This window comes from Solanum tuberosum, unplaced genomic scaffold (assembly GCF_000226075.1).
Source record: "Solanum tuberosum cultivar DM 1-3 516 R44 unplaced genomic scaffold, SolTub_3.0 scf00415, whole genome shotgun sequence".
Classification (NCBI taxonomy): Eukaryota; Viridiplantae; Streptophyta; class Magnoliopsida; order Solanales; family Solanaceae; genus Solanum; species Solanum tuberosum.
In genome coordinates this window covers 23,537-41,317 of record NW_006239349.1, presented here as the reverse complement: position 1 = coordinate 41,317, position 17,781 = coordinate 23,537, and the positions used below count along the sequence as shown (strand labels likewise).

At 33.7% G+C, this 17,781-nt stretch overlaps 3 protein-coding genes across 3 annotated transcripts; 2 read left to right on the top strand and 1 right to left on the bottom strand.

Moving 5' to 3' along the window:
• Window positions 1–498: 498 nt before the first annotated feature.
• On the top strand, window positions 499–5,950 carry LOC102589966 (uncharacterized). Its single transcript, XM_006363097.2, has 2 exons — window positions 499–658; window positions 4,507–5,950. The coding sequence occupies exon 2, from the start codon at window positions 4,581–4,583 to the stop codon at window positions 5,784–5,786; it is 1,206 nt and encodes a 401-aa protein (XP_006363159.1). The 5' UTR covers window positions 499–658; window positions 4,507–4,580; the 3' UTR covers window positions 5,787–5,950.
• A 718-nt stretch (window positions 5,951–6,668) lies between these two features.
• LOC102589628 (uncharacterized) lies at window positions 6,669–9,176 on the bottom strand. Its single transcript, XM_006363096.2, has 2 exons — window positions 8,873–9,176; window positions 6,669–7,113 (listed from the first exon to the last, which is right to left on the bottom strand). Exons 1-2 carry the CDS (start codon window positions 9,084–9,086, stop codon window positions 6,983–6,985), a joined length of 345 nt encoding a protein of 114 aa, XP_006363158.1. The 5' UTR covers window positions 9,087–9,176; the 3' UTR covers window positions 6,669–6,982.
• Window positions 9,177–10,894: 1,718 nt separating this feature from the next.
• Window positions 10,895–14,793, top strand: LOC102589297 (protein TRIGALACTOSYLDIACYLGLYCEROL 2, chloroplastic). Its single transcript, XM_006363095.2, has 5 exons — window positions 10,895–11,640; window positions 11,767–12,096; window positions 13,344–13,459; window positions 14,299–14,389; window positions 14,472–14,793. The coding sequence occupies exons 1-5, from the start codon at window positions 11,101–11,103 to the stop codon at window positions 14,562–14,564; spliced, it is 1,170 nt and encodes a 389-aa protein (XP_006363157.1). The 5' UTR covers window positions 10,895–11,100; the 3' UTR covers window positions 14,565–14,793.
• The last annotated feature ends 2,988 nt before the right edge of the window (window positions 14,794–17,781 follow it).

Below are 17,781 nucleotides of genomic sequence, written 5' to 3'. Positions count from 1 at the left end.
TAAGCTGGAGTATTCTCATATTTTGTCTAATCACAATTCTTTAGTACTTTTTGGACGTACATCCACCTCTCTTGAAACCATCTATAGACATTAGATACCCTCTCACACTTTCGCACCGAGACATTCGTGCATCTCCTCTCCATGTACTAGAACAATCTCAAACTCATTTATGTCACTTTCATTGGATATCCTAATTTTAATCATATTTCGCTAGTAAGCCCACACATCAATCTCGACATCTTTCTTTCCGTAATCTTCATTATCTAAATATAAGAGTCCTATACGAATCAACACTTTATCTCATATAACATAATTGGTCTAACCCACTCTGTAAAATTTGTCTTAGTTTCAAGATTTTTTTTTTCCTACTATCACTATTATTATACGTATTAAAATTATTCTCTTATATTTTATACGTAAAGCACTAATGCACTATCATATAAAATGGAAAGAAGATAAAAGAAAAATGGATCAAATTGGTGGGATAGTTGGAGGAGGAGATGCACTTTGCCATTTATCTGAACTTTGAGTCATAATAGCATTTTCTAAAATTCAAAGGGACCTGAATGATAAATTCGAATATTTGATCTTGTTCCTAAAATAGGCATTGTGCGTGTTCACTGCTTCGACATTCTCACTGGAGCTGTTCGTATTGCAGGTATGTAATCTTGACTCCTCCTATTATTGATGTATTTTTCCTTTTGTTAAAATTGTTAATGATTCACTGTTCAAGTTTGTGTACATTGATTCATATAATTGATGAAACAGCAGGAAAATTGTGCTATAATTTGGTGCTTATCTGGTTCTTGAATTTGAATCTGATAATTTAACTGGGTTTTCTTTGTTCCTTTCTTTTATTTGTTCATTTAATCCGAATTCCTTTACCTGAGCAGCCCCTTTACTGTTCTTCGGTCCCTTTTGAAAGCATTATTTACATCAAGCTGGTAGATGTTCCAATGTCTCTTCACAGCAACAGCAATTAGAGCCCTTACAGTTGTCATCTTAATAACAGGAGAAAAAGTTTCTGTATAATCTATACCATAGTGCTGAGTATATCCCTTTACAACAAGCCTTGCTTTGTACCTTTCTATAGTGCCATCTGCCTTATGTTTAATCTTGTACACCCACTTACAACCAATTACTTTCTATTTCTAGTTTTTGTTCCTTTTTGTGATTTGGGGCTTCTGGTAATTCTGACGAAAAAGAAATCGCATAGCCTATACTTTAGTTCATTAATTTTTTCTTACAAATTAAACAAAAGAATAGGAAAGAAGGGTAACCGAGAGCCTACTTATACTATAAAGTTTCACACTTTTTCGAAAAAAATAAATATTTTCAACCTAGATTCTTTTTGAAGTGTACAACACAAACTCTTTGTTAGAATCTTACATTGGTTGAAGGTATGAATTGTTATATGATTTTGGACAATGGGCATTTCAGTGAGCTATTCTTTGGGTTGAGTTAGGTCCTAGGTTCATTTTTCTCATCAATGCTGAATGATCTCGAATGAAATGAGCAGGGAATGATTTTGAAGTAGGTGAATTGGAGATGTGTTGCACTGCTCAGCCTATTTGGGAAGTGGTAATATGATTCTCAAGAACCTAGAAGAGGGGCAACACAAATGTTTGGAACTAATATTCTAGGAGAAGATGTTTTCAGATCATCTAATGAGTCACGTGGAATGTAGTTGGTGTAGGAAAATGGAACTAATTTTAATGTTTAACTTATACTTGTATGCTAGTAGTAATACGAAATATTGCTTTACGACATTATGATTTTTAAGTCTTCAGAAGGGGTCTAAACTATAGTGCTTTAGAAAGATTCCTGTTGTTCGCATAGAAGTAATGCATATTATAGTTGGATAATAAGCTCAACAAAGATGTTTGTTGCGTAGTATATTGTTGTCACTGCGAGTGAGAAGTTAGGTAAGCATATTACTTTTTTGGGTGATAGATTTGAGACTTGAAAGTTTTAAGAATCTGACTAGCATTTTGGGTGGAAGGCTAGAGAAAATAAGGTCCTTATTCGATTGAGGCGGCATGCTAGAAGTTGTATAGATTACAACCACTTTCCTACCAGAGGACTTAGCTCAGCTAGTGAACTAATTATCAACCGCTCACTTTTGATATTATGATGGTTCACCACCATCCATCAAGTGTGTTATTGACTTGAGTTAAATCCTACAATCAGTGAGTTCATCTCAGAGAAGAGCTACAACACTTCTAAGGTGGAGATTATTGTTATGAGTGGGATTATAGTAGAAAGAAGAATTACAATGGAAATAATGTTTATTATTCTGAGGAAGCATGCAGTAGACTAACACTCCCCCTTTTATGTTTTCTTCTTTGGTTCAGAACGTGTGAAAATGATCTTGATTGGGGACTTAAGTTTGCAGCAATGTTTTGAAAAACAAAAGCACAAGGAAGTTATGCCTGAAGTTGTGAGGTGAATGCATTTTGAGGATAGATCTTCTAAGTGTATTGAATTGATAAATGTGATCTATAAGTACATAATTGATTGGAAATAGAAGGGGAAAGACTAGATGTTGTGGTTGACTAGAATATCATATATGAACACCACTTATTTGAAAAAAAGAAGAAGAAAGAATACCATATACGAGCACCACAGGAGTTATCAGCGGAGAATCTACTCTAAAAAGAGAACGAGGGAGAGGTAGGGACTTGAAGATCTTGGGCTTTATCAATGAGTTTGTTCATACCTCTAAATATAATTAAGCTAGACAAACCAAATGAGCTTTAGGTCTGTACTAAAAAGTGGGGGCTTAAGATGTCATGTAATTCATCAATAAAAATATGAAGAGGCACCAAATAGTAAATAGTAAGTGCCAAAAGGTAAAATGGTAAAAGGTGAATTTCTCACCCTAAAACCACAAATAAGGAATACATCGTATGAAAAAAAGCATGACTATAAGCAGAAAATGTCCTCATTGATGCTCAACTAGTGTTGAGTTTGGATTTGACTATGACTTGGATCTCAAGATTGGATGTCCATGTTGTTGACCTTACCTAGTGTCTCAACTAGAAGGCTGGTCAAGTCCTTTTCAAACTCGGATAGCTATATTTTTATAATAGTGATAAATCAAGTACTTATTATGTTTCAATTTATGTGTCTCACTTTCCTTTTTAGTTTGTCTAAAAAAGAATGCCACTTTCTATATTTAGTAGGTCCGGCATTTGACTAGCACTAAGTTTAAGAATTTAAGTAAGACTTTTGAAAACTTGTGATCTAAAACAAGCCATTAACTTTGTATGACTATAAATCAACTTATTAAGGGTAAAATAGAAAAATTAAAGTTAAAACTATTTCTAAATAACCGTAGTGTCTAGTTCAACTTGCGTGCACCACGACTAATTCCTTGGGGTAATTGTTACCTCTCACCAACACAAGTACCAGGTAACTCCGTCCATCAAGGTTTGAACATCACAATTTGAATCTTGTGGGCCTAAACTAAAGATGTGTATAATATACCAAAATGTCCTTTGAATGTTGTTTGGGATATGGAAATTAAAGAATTACTGAACTAATTATAGAAAGTGGTATTCTTTTTAAAACATACTTAAAGGGAAGTAAGACAAATTAATTGAAACAGAGGATTATATTTTCCTCTCTGTCACAGTGTTCATGGTCCTCTTCCTCTTGCTCTCTTGGTCTGTCATGGAGTGACCAACAGTCATCATCTGCATAGTCTCTTGCTTTACTCTTTCGTATTATTGCTTCATTCACAGTTAGACTTTCCCATTGTTTAGATAGCACTATTTTTTCTGTTCATACTTATGACTATTGTTCTCTCATCTCACTTTTTCATAGTTACCAACAGAAACTTTATAACTATTTCTGCTCACTCAAGCATTATCTTCCACCATTTCCTTAGCTTTCCAGTGATAGAGGAATTCAATTTTTCCCTGTTGGTAGACCAGCAATAACAGTCTGAAGTATCTGCAATTATACAGCAATTTAATAAAAAAACAACCAGAGGAAACTCATTTTTTGGCTTCAGCTTTAACTTTTAATTAATTAATCTGTCTTGTCATACTGTTCTGAATCTTTTGGGGAGTGGTTGGAATAGGCATTTGACACTAGATCATTTAATCCTTCGTCGTCTTTTGTTCAAGTTGGATTTGATATCTTGAGTTTGAAAAACTAATTTCACATAGAGATTGAAAGTAAGAAAACCTAAATGCTGGACTGAGCTATTTTTATTTGGTAGCACACCAGACTCAAATATTTTCTTTAACTCAAACAGTCAGAGCATTTCAAACTGCTCGTGGCTGGTCCATTGTCATAATGGTTCTTCTAATGTGTCTAGAGATTGAGGAGTTTACTTGGCAATATTACAAAATTTTGTGGAGTGTTGACTTTTCCTGAACTTGGAGGATTTATATAATTACACCAATGTTGAATTTCATTGTCCTCTTCTTTCACTAATAGGCACTCTTTTTTGGCAAACAGGCTATTTAGCTAACAAGTTTTTGTTTGCTTTAGCAGGTTTATAATTTGTGTCCCTTGAGGCATGATCTTGGCATTGACACATCTCTTTCACAGGGCTCCCTTCTTTTAAAATGCTTCAATCTCTCTATAAATGTCAAAGAAACTTGTGTACAAAGATCAGGACAACCAGCCTTTTCGTGCAGTTTGTGTCAACTAGCTGTGGCAGCAACATCCCAACTGATGAGAGCACACTCATTAATTTGTATCACAGAAAGTCACATGGTTTATCAAAAGAAAACATCATTAGTGATGCAGAACCACTCCAATTAGATACTGCTCAATGTTCGAAAGTTTCAACTTTTATTGAGTTCTTCCAAAACCATGGGTTTTCTGCAAACCAAACGAAGAAACTAATTAGACTACGCCCTAAATTACTAGTATCGAAGGTGGACAAAACCCTAAAGCCCAAGTTCAAGTTCTTGCAATCAATTGGCTTTACTGAAGATGAACGCAATAAGATTATCTGTGGTAACCCCAACATACTTATGAGTAGCATAGAGAAACAACTGACTCCATGCTTTGATTCCCTAAAGATGTTCATGGGTAGTGAAATGCAAGCAATGGCTGCCATCAAACGAAGTCCACAGATCTTTAATTATAAGATCTCAAGTGGTTTAAAGCAGACTCTACAGGTATTGCACCAACTTGGTATTCCTGATTCTCAAGTTCCAGAGTTTATTTCAAAAGTTCCCATTATCTTGACTATAAATCCCGAAAAGATGAATAAGGTTGGCTTGAGACTTAAGGAATTGGGGTTTGATGTTACTTCTCCAGCATTTAGGGCAGCTTTTTCCGCAATGTCTGTACTTAATGATTCCAAAATGGAAAGGAAGCTGGAAAACTACCGAAGTATGGGCTTTTCAGATGGTGAGATCCTTAATATTTTCAGATTGCAGCCAACTTGCATGTTTTATTCTGAGGATAATATCAGGGCAATTGTGGCATTCTATGTTAATAAACTCCATTTGAGCCTATCACACTTGTCACAACGACCATCCTTTCTATTGCGTAGCCTGAAGAAGAGGGTTATTCCTAGGTGTTCTGTCATGCAAGTTTTGTGGTCAAGAGGTGCTATTTCAAAAGTTGGCAAACTATCCTCAATTCTAATGATCAGTGAAAAGGACTTCTTACGGAAGTGTATTACTAAATATGAAGCACAAGTTCCTGAACTGCTAGCTGCCTACCGTGGTGAACTTGTGTTCAACGACTACACTTTTCATTTGAGTGAAATTCATCAGATTTCAATGTCAAAGGGATCATCTTCTGAAGCTAGGTAGCTTAGTAGTTGCACCATGTGTATCTTCACTGTATGTTTTTGCACCATTTACTGTCACATTCTTGTTTTCGAAATTGTTTCCCATATTTAAGTTTGAACTATTGGTGTTTAGAGGCCATGAATATTTAATCTGTTCGTAGAGGTACTAGAAATCTTTATTGGTAAGCTTATGAGGGAAATGCAATTTGAATGAATTTTCTGCAACTGCATATGCAATTTTTTTAGAATGAACATCAAAATTTCAGGGCAAAACTAGAAAACATTATGCCAGCAGAAAGTAGAAATGTAAATGGTAGTGAGTTATATCAGATGTTCCTACATCCATAGGTGATGAGTTATTTGGTCTTTTTTTTTCAATATATCAGGCAATCTTCGCTACTTTTGCTAAGCTTTTGAGATTGAGTTAAATTCAAAATTCATCTTCTTATCATAGTATTAAAGCTAGGTCCACCCCACTTTGTTTACCTGGTGTTTTCATATTATAATGTTTTATTAGATATCCTGCATCAATAGTGGCGAAGTGAAGAAATAAAACAAGAAATTGTCAGGCTTGGGTGTGGGGGAGAGTGTTCATTAAGGCCTTAAGGGTCAAGGTCAAAACGTAAGGCAATAAATACCCTAAGGAGACTTGATATAATAAGATATATTTATAGATATAAGATTATTTTGGGAACGTAATTCAGATGAACCACTTGCAGTACACTGTGATGGATAATTTGACCACTTGGTATTGTTAAATATGAATATTATCTGTTTGAGGGTATAATGTCATACTTGGCCGTTGCATCCTTGTACATCGTTAAAGTGCTTAAACACATACACATCCTAACAATTGGAAAAGGTGAATATTGAACCATGTGTAACAGTCAAGCCAAAAAACAAACCCACGTCAACTACATCAGAAAACTAAGGATTACAGTCTACATCTTCATATTTCATGGCAAGTTTAGCATGTTCCAACAAACTGTAAAAGGCAAATGAAAAATACGATCTATTTTGTAAACAAATTTAAGAACTTGAGGCTTCATTTTGACAGCACACAAACAAAATTTGTATGAGCATTATCCACTCACATGCTCAAGTTCCAAGATACTACTACAATGTAAGATCATGAATTAAGGAGAGAATATGGGATGGACTTGTCAACAGTAAGTAACAAGACATCTATCAGCTTAGCAAGATGGCAACCGCCTGCAATCAAACATTCTTCCTCCTGATCTTTCCCTTGCCATGATTCTTCTTCTTAGCTATTTTAAGCTTCTTTTTCATCTTCTTTCCAAGAGGTTTTAGAGATTTTGAACTTTGATTGCCATCGGCTATCTCCACATCTGGAAATCAAGACAATGACAAGATAACATATTGAGGGGAAGCTAAAAAACAGGTGCGCAAGTTTCAGCAGCAACAGCAGATACAGAACACTGGAGTAGAATGAGCAGTTAAATCTTACTCGCATGTATTAATCTTTCCACAAGAAATAAATAGGAACTAATAATATTAGGAAGCTAATTGTTGGGGGCTGTTTCTCGGTTCCAAAAGAAAAAGGCATGATATGGAGTTCCCCACATGTCTTGATTGTGCACACTGATGTTGTACAAGCTAAACTTGTAAAACTAATGCATTCAATGAACTCTAGTAACGAGATATCTTCCTTTCGTGGCAATATGCTTCAGATAATTCATATAACTCCTTTTTCTTTCATATCACTACTGGAATCACTGGATATACAGACTGACACAAAGTGGTTGATGCTGATAACTGACAGTTAATCTATTATCAGTGTTAAACCGGCTAAACCATTAGTCTCAATCTCTTAAATTGGTCTCATCTGGAGTATCTTAAGAACTAGCCACAATTCACTAACTAAAAAGTGAAAGAGGAAGAGTTATTTTATGTATCATAATATCAGCTTTCAAAAGTTGACAAAAATGGCTCAATCCCAATTAGTTAGATTGCTTGCATGCATTATTCCTGCTACTTCATTTTTTAAACATTTTTTTATAATGGCGGTGCTTAGGCCAACTCGTGCACTCCTCAACTATGCATGTGGCTTTTTATGTCAACAATTTAGGACCTTAAGAACCTAAGGTTCACTTTCATATCACATAAGCGGTCTTAAAAGTAAAACTGTTTAAGGAATTTGACAGCACTGTGGCAGAAATTCTCCAATCAGCTACTCACTCCGATAACACATCTTCATTTCAACCATCTTATCTTGACTCGATATGTTACATTCTTCCTCTATCATACCATACTCCTGGGAAATCAACCCTAGAGATATGAATTGTTCGCATTTAGGCAGTGCAATCCCATCTAATCTAACATTAAACTTCACATTATTGCTTGTACTTATTCTAAAACCCTTGCTCTCTAAGAGTTTTCTCTATCATAGAATAGCACAAGTGTTGATATGATCTTTTATTATGAGAATAGGAATTCATATGATTGTGCTGCAACTAAACAACGAGTTCATATGATTGTTCAGTCAATAATCCTAGAAAAGCTAGCAAGCATGTCCAAGCATCTAACTGAAACTATCATTGAGTATCCTGGTCTGCTACAACATACCTTCACATAAATATGAATCTCCTATAGCCATATTCATGATATCTCCAAGATCATAGCCGTACTCAATACACACTAACTCATACTATGAGTTGTTTATCCAGAAGCTCGAACAAATATTATATAAAAGCTTAATTATTTCAAAGACACACTTCTGAAAAGGATTTTATCCTTCCAAAGTATATTATTCGCTAACATAAACAGAAGATACGTATTACACCTTTTCTATAAATTTTCATTATTTTCTGTTTTCCACCTTTCCCACAGCATACCACTCCTTCCTATCAACATCTCACACCCCACAAACACGCATGAATATAAATAACATATCATACTCCAAAAATACACAGGAAATAAATGGTAACAGCAGAAGAAAAAAATGAAACCATAAAAAAATTAATTCCAAACTAGAATCAGCCAAAGCAACAAAATTTTGGCCTTTTAGCAAATATGATATCATATTTATTCCAAATCAAGTATAAAGAGAATCGAGGAGAAAAATAAATAAAAGTAAAACATGCATACCCATTTTAGTATCGTCGTTAGAAGTAGAGGCAGAAGTATCCATGGTGGTGCGGCTGAAGGGAGACTTCACAATAAGCTTAGGTGCAGCAAGGGCAGCTTCTTGGGCAACCAATTTAGCAGCTTCTTTCTTAAGAACAGTGGGTTCTGTAGCAACTATATCCCTCCTTATAGCTCTCAGCCTCTTTTCCCTCTTTGATCTCATTGACTTCGCCATTTTCTTCGCAAGTAGATATCTCCGTGAACTCTGTTTTTTCTAGCTCTGGTTGCTTTGTTCACAGATTTTTGTTTAGGGTTTGAAGGAGGCAACAACGGCGGAAGTTATAAAAGCCCAGCCACTAGAAATTAGAATGCTTAAATTACGTTTTCACCCAAAAACAATTCTTTATTTGCACTTTGGTGTGAGAGATAAAAATAAATAGTGATGGGATAAAAAAAAATAGTGATAAGATAAGAAAATAGTGATAGGATAAATTTTTTGTATCTTGTTTGGTTGTTATGTTTGGGATAACTTATCCCACCATTTATATCATAGTGATGAGATAAATTATCTCATATACATGGTGGGATAAGTTATCTCAGGATAGCTAACCCCAGGATAATTAATTATGGGATAACTTGTTCCCAACGAAACGATCCCAGTATAAATAGTATTGATAATTTTTTTTGTGGTTTGGACGGCATTTTCTATAATTATTTAGAGGACATAGTTGTGTAACTTGTAAGTCGATATATGTCAGTAATTAATTTGCTTTTATGTAGACGGATAAAAAATAGAGCAAATTTTAGGTATAGCAAAGATAAAAATCATATTTGTATGCTATAGATATAGTTTGCATAATTGTGCTCCATAACAAATTTTATGTTTGTTATGAAACTATTGATTTGTATATTTCGGTAATCTGTATACTGACATGTATACAAACTAAAACATAGTAATTGTATATAAACTAAATTACTACATATATACATAAATAGGTTATACAGACAAGTCTTGTTATGTATAACTATGACATATATACAAACAACAAATTATGTACAAACAAATGCAATATATATATATATACGATTAATTTTTATACAACACATAATTGTATAAAGGGAATTCTTATATAAAAATATACCTTTCGAGGGGGTCCCGCCAGATAGCAAAAAACATGAAAAGTTTGATGCGAATTACAAAAAATAAAATAAAAATTATGATTATAACATTTAATATTAATTAAATGTTTACTATTTCATACAATTTTCCCTAAAAAGTATCTCTCTATTCTCATTTATTTCACCTGAAAACTGTTTAATATTAGATACTTATTTAATAGGTATTACCTAAATGTCGAGACCAAAATAGCATACTTCGTGAAATTTTATGCGAATGACCCATTTTCCATAGGAAAAACTACTTAATTATACAAACATTCCTATCATAATTACTAATTCTCTAGTAGTTTTAGATAATTATATTTTATTTGACTAATTAATAATTTGATATCAGATTTCAAGTTAAATACACTTAGATACATGTTTTTTTCTCTATCAAATACACTAAAATAGAGAGAGAGAGAAGCGAGTGAGAACAAAAGGGAGGTAAATGAGATTTATCTATGTATCTAAAACATATGTGAATCACATTAGATGTACCTGGTGTGATTCACATGTATTTCGAATACCAAATATGCAAGTGAGATATGAGAGTACCGAACGAGATAGGAGGAGGCGAACAAGAGTTGTATATGTATCCATATACATGTGAAATCCACTTGAATACAATGTATCTAGAACAAATTACACTCAAATTTGACTACATTTATATCGATACACATGTATTTAAACACACCAAAAATCCGATAAGATTCATAATTTTGCAAACTACGGTATATCTAAGTAATTAGTTCATAAACTAGTAGGATTTTGGTAAGTTATCCATTTTCTTGTGCTATAAAGGCCCAAAACATCTAATCTGTCTCACATGGGCCTACAAGATCTGGTTAGCCTATTTTCACTTTATCAGCCCAGCCCATTTTCTATCCGCTCTCCTCTCAGTGATGATAGTTCTACAGATTCAGTCAGTCGTTGATCTGCGCTAGGGTTGCTTCCAGCTTGAACCATCCAATATGCTAACATTTTGTTGATCTTCAATCTCTATTTTCAATATCTCCAGCTCAATTTTTGTCTATACAACCAGAAAAGTGCTGAAAGGTAACAGATAGAAGGGGCAAAAAGAAAAGCAGATGATGGCTGGAAATGCTTTAGTCCATGTATCAACAAATTCTTCTGTGTTTCCCATCATACCCAGTAGAGGAAATGTGTTGGGTGATCGTTTTCTGTGTATAAAATCGCCAATCAGGCCTAAAAATCAAACCTTTAGTGTGAAATCAATGTCTGCAAATACGGGTCATAGTCAAGAACAAGAGCAACAACCAGGTTCATCTTCCGACCAGAAAGGTCCGCTTTCTGTTATTTTAGATGTTCCCAGGAATATATGGAAGCGAACTATGCGTCCATTGAGTGATTTTGGGTTTGGAAAAAGGAGCATCTGGGAAGGTGGGGTTGGGTTGTTTATTGTTTCGGGTACGGTGTTGTTGGCACTCAGCTTGGCCTGGTTGAGAGGGTTTCAGCTGCGGTCTAGGTTTAGGAAGTATTTAGCTGTGCTTGAGTTTGAGCAGGCTTGTGGTATTTGCACTGGCACACCTGTTAGAATCAGAGGAGTAAGTATTGGCAATGTGATTCGAGTCAATCCTTCTTTGAGAAATGTTGAAGCTGTTGTTGAGGTGAGCAACATGTATATTTGCTGAACACATTTACTGTTTTATATATACTTCTTTTGAAGTAATAAGTAGTTGTTCCATAGTTGCTTGTGTATGTCTTGATCTTAAGCATTGATTATGTGTTTATAGGTTGAAGATGATAAGATAATTATTCCTCGAAACTCATTAGTTGAGGTGAACCAATCTGGTCTTATCATGGAAACCATGATTGATATCACACCTCAAGATCCAATCCCAGTACCTTCTGCAGGGCCCCTGGATCCGGATTGTGTTAAGGAGGGTTTGATAATTTGCGACAGGCAAAAGATAAAAGGACAACAAGGGGTTAGTCTAGATGCATTGGTTGGAATATTCACACGTCTTGGTCGTGAAGCAGAAGAAATTGGTCTGTCGAACACCTATGCTTTGGCTGAGAGAGCTCTAAATGTTATTGAGGAGGCACGGCCGCTGCTTACAAAGGTCTGATGCACTTTACATTTATTCATCTCCCATTTTTTTTCTCTTTGCATGGATGATGTTTAATTTCAAGGAGTAAAGAAGGACATCTGACAAACAGACTGAATTTAACTTCTGTACTTTTAGCTTATAATATAGTTATGGAATGATTTAACTTGTTGAAATTCTGCTCTTCTCAATTTACAATTCATAACATCCTTTATAATAATAAATTCATTACTTTTGCTTTGAAGACCAAGTGTCATGTGTGGGAACATTTTTAAAAGTGCCGCTATCTTAAGCTGAGGTTAAATCACACATTTCAACTTTGTTCTTTCCACCAAAGCAATATGTGCTACACGTCTACACCCTATAAAAGTGTAGCGTGTGATGTATGGGTTGTACTACGATGTTATGGACTTCAATCCTCTTTGACAGCATCTGTATAAAGAGCATTGGTGTAAATGTTTCACTGTGATGAAATTTGTAAGTTGGATACCACTTAATTTTGGAGAACTCTAAGTTGAAAGAGCTTGTGAAGTAATGTGTGTCTGGAAGTGCAGAGGTTGACTACTGAGGTCATTAGCTTGGGCAAGCCCAAATTATATTATACCCCAAGTATCTGACCTGGGCAGAGGAGAAATGCAAATGGATTGTCAGACAAGATCTGCTTGATTGCTTTGCAATTCTTTTTATGAAGGATTATTTCTGAGATGCGCATGAAAAACTGAATTGAGTTAGAATATCTTGTTTTGAACAAAGTGAAACTATTAAACAAGTGCTTCATAAAACGAGATTAGTTTTTATAAGTTTGTTTGACTATTATTAGTTCTAGTATGTGTATCTGTTCGAGAATTCTGTCAAAAACTAACAGTATGTACTTCATGCAACCATCTCTATTAACAGAAAAATGCTCTCGTCTTGACAAAATCTAGTCTAACCCAGTTTGGACTTATTGATGTTCATTCAGCACACTACTGTGTCATGTAGTGCATATTCTAAGTAATATGTCGAAAGCAAGTGCACAACTATTATTCGTTTGTCAGATGTTAGGTGATAAGTGTAAATCTGTGAGTATTTCTATACCACATTCATCAGTATCAAGCTTTAGGACCATTTATAGAGGGGGAGGGGAGATCTGAAACAGCGGAATGTCGGGCATATGGTTGCACTCATCCTATTATGCTGTTTGAGCAATTTATGTGTTCCTTGCAGGTATTTAGTATATTCTCATGTATGAACATTGTACCTTTGATGTAGTGACACCTCAGATTAAAGCCATGGCTGAGGATGTCCAACCTATGCTAGCTGATGTTCGTGATAGTGGCTTACTGAAGGAAGTTGAGAGTTTAACACGGAGTCTGGCACTAACATCTGAAGATATAAGGTGAATCAGTAACTTATGGTAGCTTCTTTTCTTGAGAAATCCTATTTTCAACTGCTTAACCAGCATTTTGAAGATCCTTTTGCAATTCTACAGCAAAACTCAATAAATATATATTTACTGACCATCTATAAGAAGAGTTTTGGGATTTGAAATGCTTGTTCTGTCACTTTGTCTCTCCTTTTCTCCACTTGCATACCTCTCTCCACCAATCTTATATGTTTATTTAATAGGTATTATAGGATTGCCACATGTGAACGTATCTAAGAATCTGCCCCAATATCTTAAAGCAAGGGTGAAGTAGTCCTAGACCTTTATAAACCTTTGTAAGATGTACTTGGTACTTGTTACTTTGGCTGAGAATAGAACTGAGTGATACAAATTAAGTTTTGCTCATGCTGCTCACTTGTGAGCTACATATTTGGAGTGAGACCAATTATGTAAAATGTTCAAATAAGCAGATAGCAAGTTCAACGAAAAGGTAGATCTTACACTACCCACTGCATTGCTTCACAAACATTGCATGTTTTTGTATATTATTAAGAATTTTGGATTGCCACATATTGAACCCACGTCATAGACCATACTCTACTAGGACACAGCTTTGGATGCTTTCCTGGTTGAGTACACATGATAAGAAAAGTGCTAAACATTTCTAATTTCCTCGAGAACAACAGCGAGTTCCTTTTATTGACATCAAAAGCAGAGTTCAAAAGATTGTAACTCTTCTAGGTGATCCCCAAGTTATGCATCTACTTTGAGGTTGCTTCTGTTACTGTTTGCTTTAGGCATGTAAAAACCATATTATCTGCTTTTACAGTGTTTTATGAACCAAATTGCAGGAGAGTGCACTCCACGGTCATGACTCCTGAGAACACTGAACTGATACGAAAGTCCATATATACACTGGTCTTCACTTTGAAGAATGTTGAGGTAATTTCCCGCGTGGTAATAGTCATTCTAACATGTCAATCACTTTCATGCTTTGTGATTCATAATTTGTCACATTGTGCAGAGCATTAGCTCCGACATTTTGGGATTCACTGGCGATGAATCTACTAGGCGCAATTTGAAAATGCTTATCAAATCGCTAAGCAGGCTATTGTAAAGTTGATTGATCTCTTGCAATACTACTAGCCTGAGAGGTTGTTCTGTTTGGCATTGAGAAGAGTCCTTAGGCTATGGGGATTGCATAGGGTTTATGTCTTGTTTCTGCTAATTCAATAGGATTTTAAGGTGTGAAAGCTTCCATTTTCACCTTTGTTCTGTGATAGAAATTGCAATATAAATGTCATTAAAAGATGGTTACACTAATATGAATTTTGATTCTTTGGTCACTTTTTCTTTCAGTTTCCTAATATCATTACTTGTTTCAGCTGATTTAACACCATTGTATTATTTAATTAATTAAAGCCTGGTGAAAATTTCTATATGTGGTTTTTGAAATTAATTGCTAGTCATTAATCTAATCAGCAGTGTCACTCATTTTATGAGGTGTTACTATTTAGGGTGACTTTGGTAGAAAGGAAATTGTTTTCTGTTTTCTTTAAAATTTAGTGAATTTTTCCCCTTAATGTTTGGTAAGAGCAAAAATTTGTTATCTCAAAAAGTTTTTATATGTAATCTATCAAATTTATTGGAGGGGGCATCGGAGGGGTGAGGAGGAAATAATAAATTTAGAGTGCCACTTATGAAGATTTAATTTTTCTATTTTCATTTTAGAGAAGTTATTTTTCTTATTTTATAGGAAGTTTTTTTTTTTTCTAGCGAAAATATTTTTCAAAGCTTTGATCAATTAAACACAGGGAAGGTCTTCCTACCAATTAACACATCCTTTGACTAATCAAACATGGGTGAAACAATTATTTCTTCACTTGAACTCTTTTTAATAGATTTTTTATTTAGTATTTAAACTTAATATAAATATAAATACTATTTTAGAAAAATCTATGCTCCCATATATTATTCATATGCAGCATGTCTTTTATTATAATATTGATAGATCTCACATAGGAATATCAATAATTCAGTTTACCGTGCGGGCACTCAACTCACACTTAAGAGAAAAATATTTACTCGCACCCAATATGCGTTTCACTTGTAAATAATTGAATGACAAAAAATTAAGAAGATGATGTATAATTAACTTTGATGAATCATTAATTTCTTATCGATTTTCATTCTTCCAATCATAACAAAGATCGAATTCCTTGTCATATTTTATTCAAATCATAGATCAAAGTAAAAAAACAAACAAAAAACAGGATTTTTTCATGGATCTTCCTAGTCATGTAAAAATTTCCTAGCATTGCTGCTAAATTCTTGTTTTTCACATGTGCAATATCCACCCAAGCATATTCCAGTGCCTCTACTAATGGGGACACTGCAGTAAACTACACAATCCTGATTAGTCTTACATGCTGGTCCAAAAGCATCCACACTTTGCAAACCTATAAAACATATAAAAAAAAATCGAGTTAAAATTCATAGATCACAATAAAATAAGGACAGTTCGATGCATAAAGCATCAATAACAAACATGTGTATTATAAGAGAGATATATATACCAATTGAGAGAAGAATCACAAACACCAAGGAGAACAAAGTGTATGAAGCTCTGCTCATAGCCATGTCTTAATTAGAGTGTATTAGTGATTAATTATGAAGGGAAACTCTAATTTGATTTGTACAAAACATTGCAACCCCTATTGAGATATATATATAGTGTAGACAAGGTGATTGATATCTCTATAATTGGTCAAAACATGGAAAATAAGTTAATTATAGGTAAATTCTATCTGGATTAACTCACCAAAAAAAAAGGGAAGGAAAATTAAAAGCTTAAGGCATGTAATTAATTTTGTCATAGAACTTACTGAATAAAGATACTATAGAATAGATTTACTTAACTTACAGTGGGAAATAAATGTTTATTTAATAGTGGATTTGCATAATTTAATTTGACTGTATTTACTTGGGAAAAAAATCCAACAATAGCAAAAGAAAGTGCTTAAACGATTACTGAATTGTTTAAAATATGTGAATGAAATTTACAATTTTTATTTATTAGCAAAAATCACTTATCTTTTATTATTTTACTCAAAGATTATTCAAACGGAAAATGATATATCTGGTCATTTATCCGACCAATTCTAACCAAAAACCTTTAATTCAACTCGTAAAATTTATTTATATCTTCTCTTATTTAATAAGTGAGAGTTAGCACACCATTAACATGCGTGCTTCATCTGCTTGCTAACTCTCTTCATTTCAAGGAGAATTTCATTTGCAGTTAGCAATATTGTGATCATGTGGGACCCATTATTTATTTCTTCATTTCAAACTTGATTTCATATTTAGTGGTGTGGTAAACTAGTAATTATAGTTTGTTCAATTTTAAGTTTAGAATAGAGAATCTTGACTTTTTAAAATTAATTTGATACAGTTTGATATTTTTAAATTTGATTTCAATATTTAGCCATATGGTAAATCGGTAATTATAACTTTTTTCAGTTTCAAATTTTAAACTTATATATACTCATAGAATAGAAAATTGTGGCTTTTAAAAATTAATTCGATATAATTTGATACTTTTAAGTTTGATTTCAATATAGCAGTGTGCTAAATCGATAATTACAGTTTGTTCAATTTCAACTTATATATACTCATAAAATAGAGAATTAAATCATACATGCTAACACCTTTCACGTAGAAATGTATATCCAATAAAAAGTAGAAGTAACTTCCTTTGTTAATCAATTACACACTAAAGATATCAAATCAAGATAAAAAGACTATAAATTGAGATACAAAATATTATTAGTTACATCTAAAAGATACTATATAAATTGAGATAAAAAGAAATATCAAATATCATTTACAATTCATTATTAGATATCATTAATAGAACATGATCCGATTCATTATTCTTGAACTAGGTAAATTGTCCGCGCTTTGTGCGGTGGTGAACTATGTCAATAATCTACTTCTGAACATTTGATAATATAAATGTTTTCGAGTAGGTAAAGACCTATGATAAATTGTCAAGAGTATTTTATCCAAAGATGAAATGAAATATTTTTTTAATCTTAAAATCAAAAGGATTTAATTCTAATTATTTATGCGTTTTGTTATTAATTCTTCATTTTACTCTAGTTCTTCATCACCAAATTCTTTAGAAAAGATATGCAATTGTTTCATTGTCTATATTTGTACTTTCAAAAAGTGGTACAAACATTTTATTCATCAATTGCGAGAGTTTTTCTCCTATTCAAGGCCTCTACATACAAAATCTAAATGTTATACATCTTATGTAATTAGTTGTG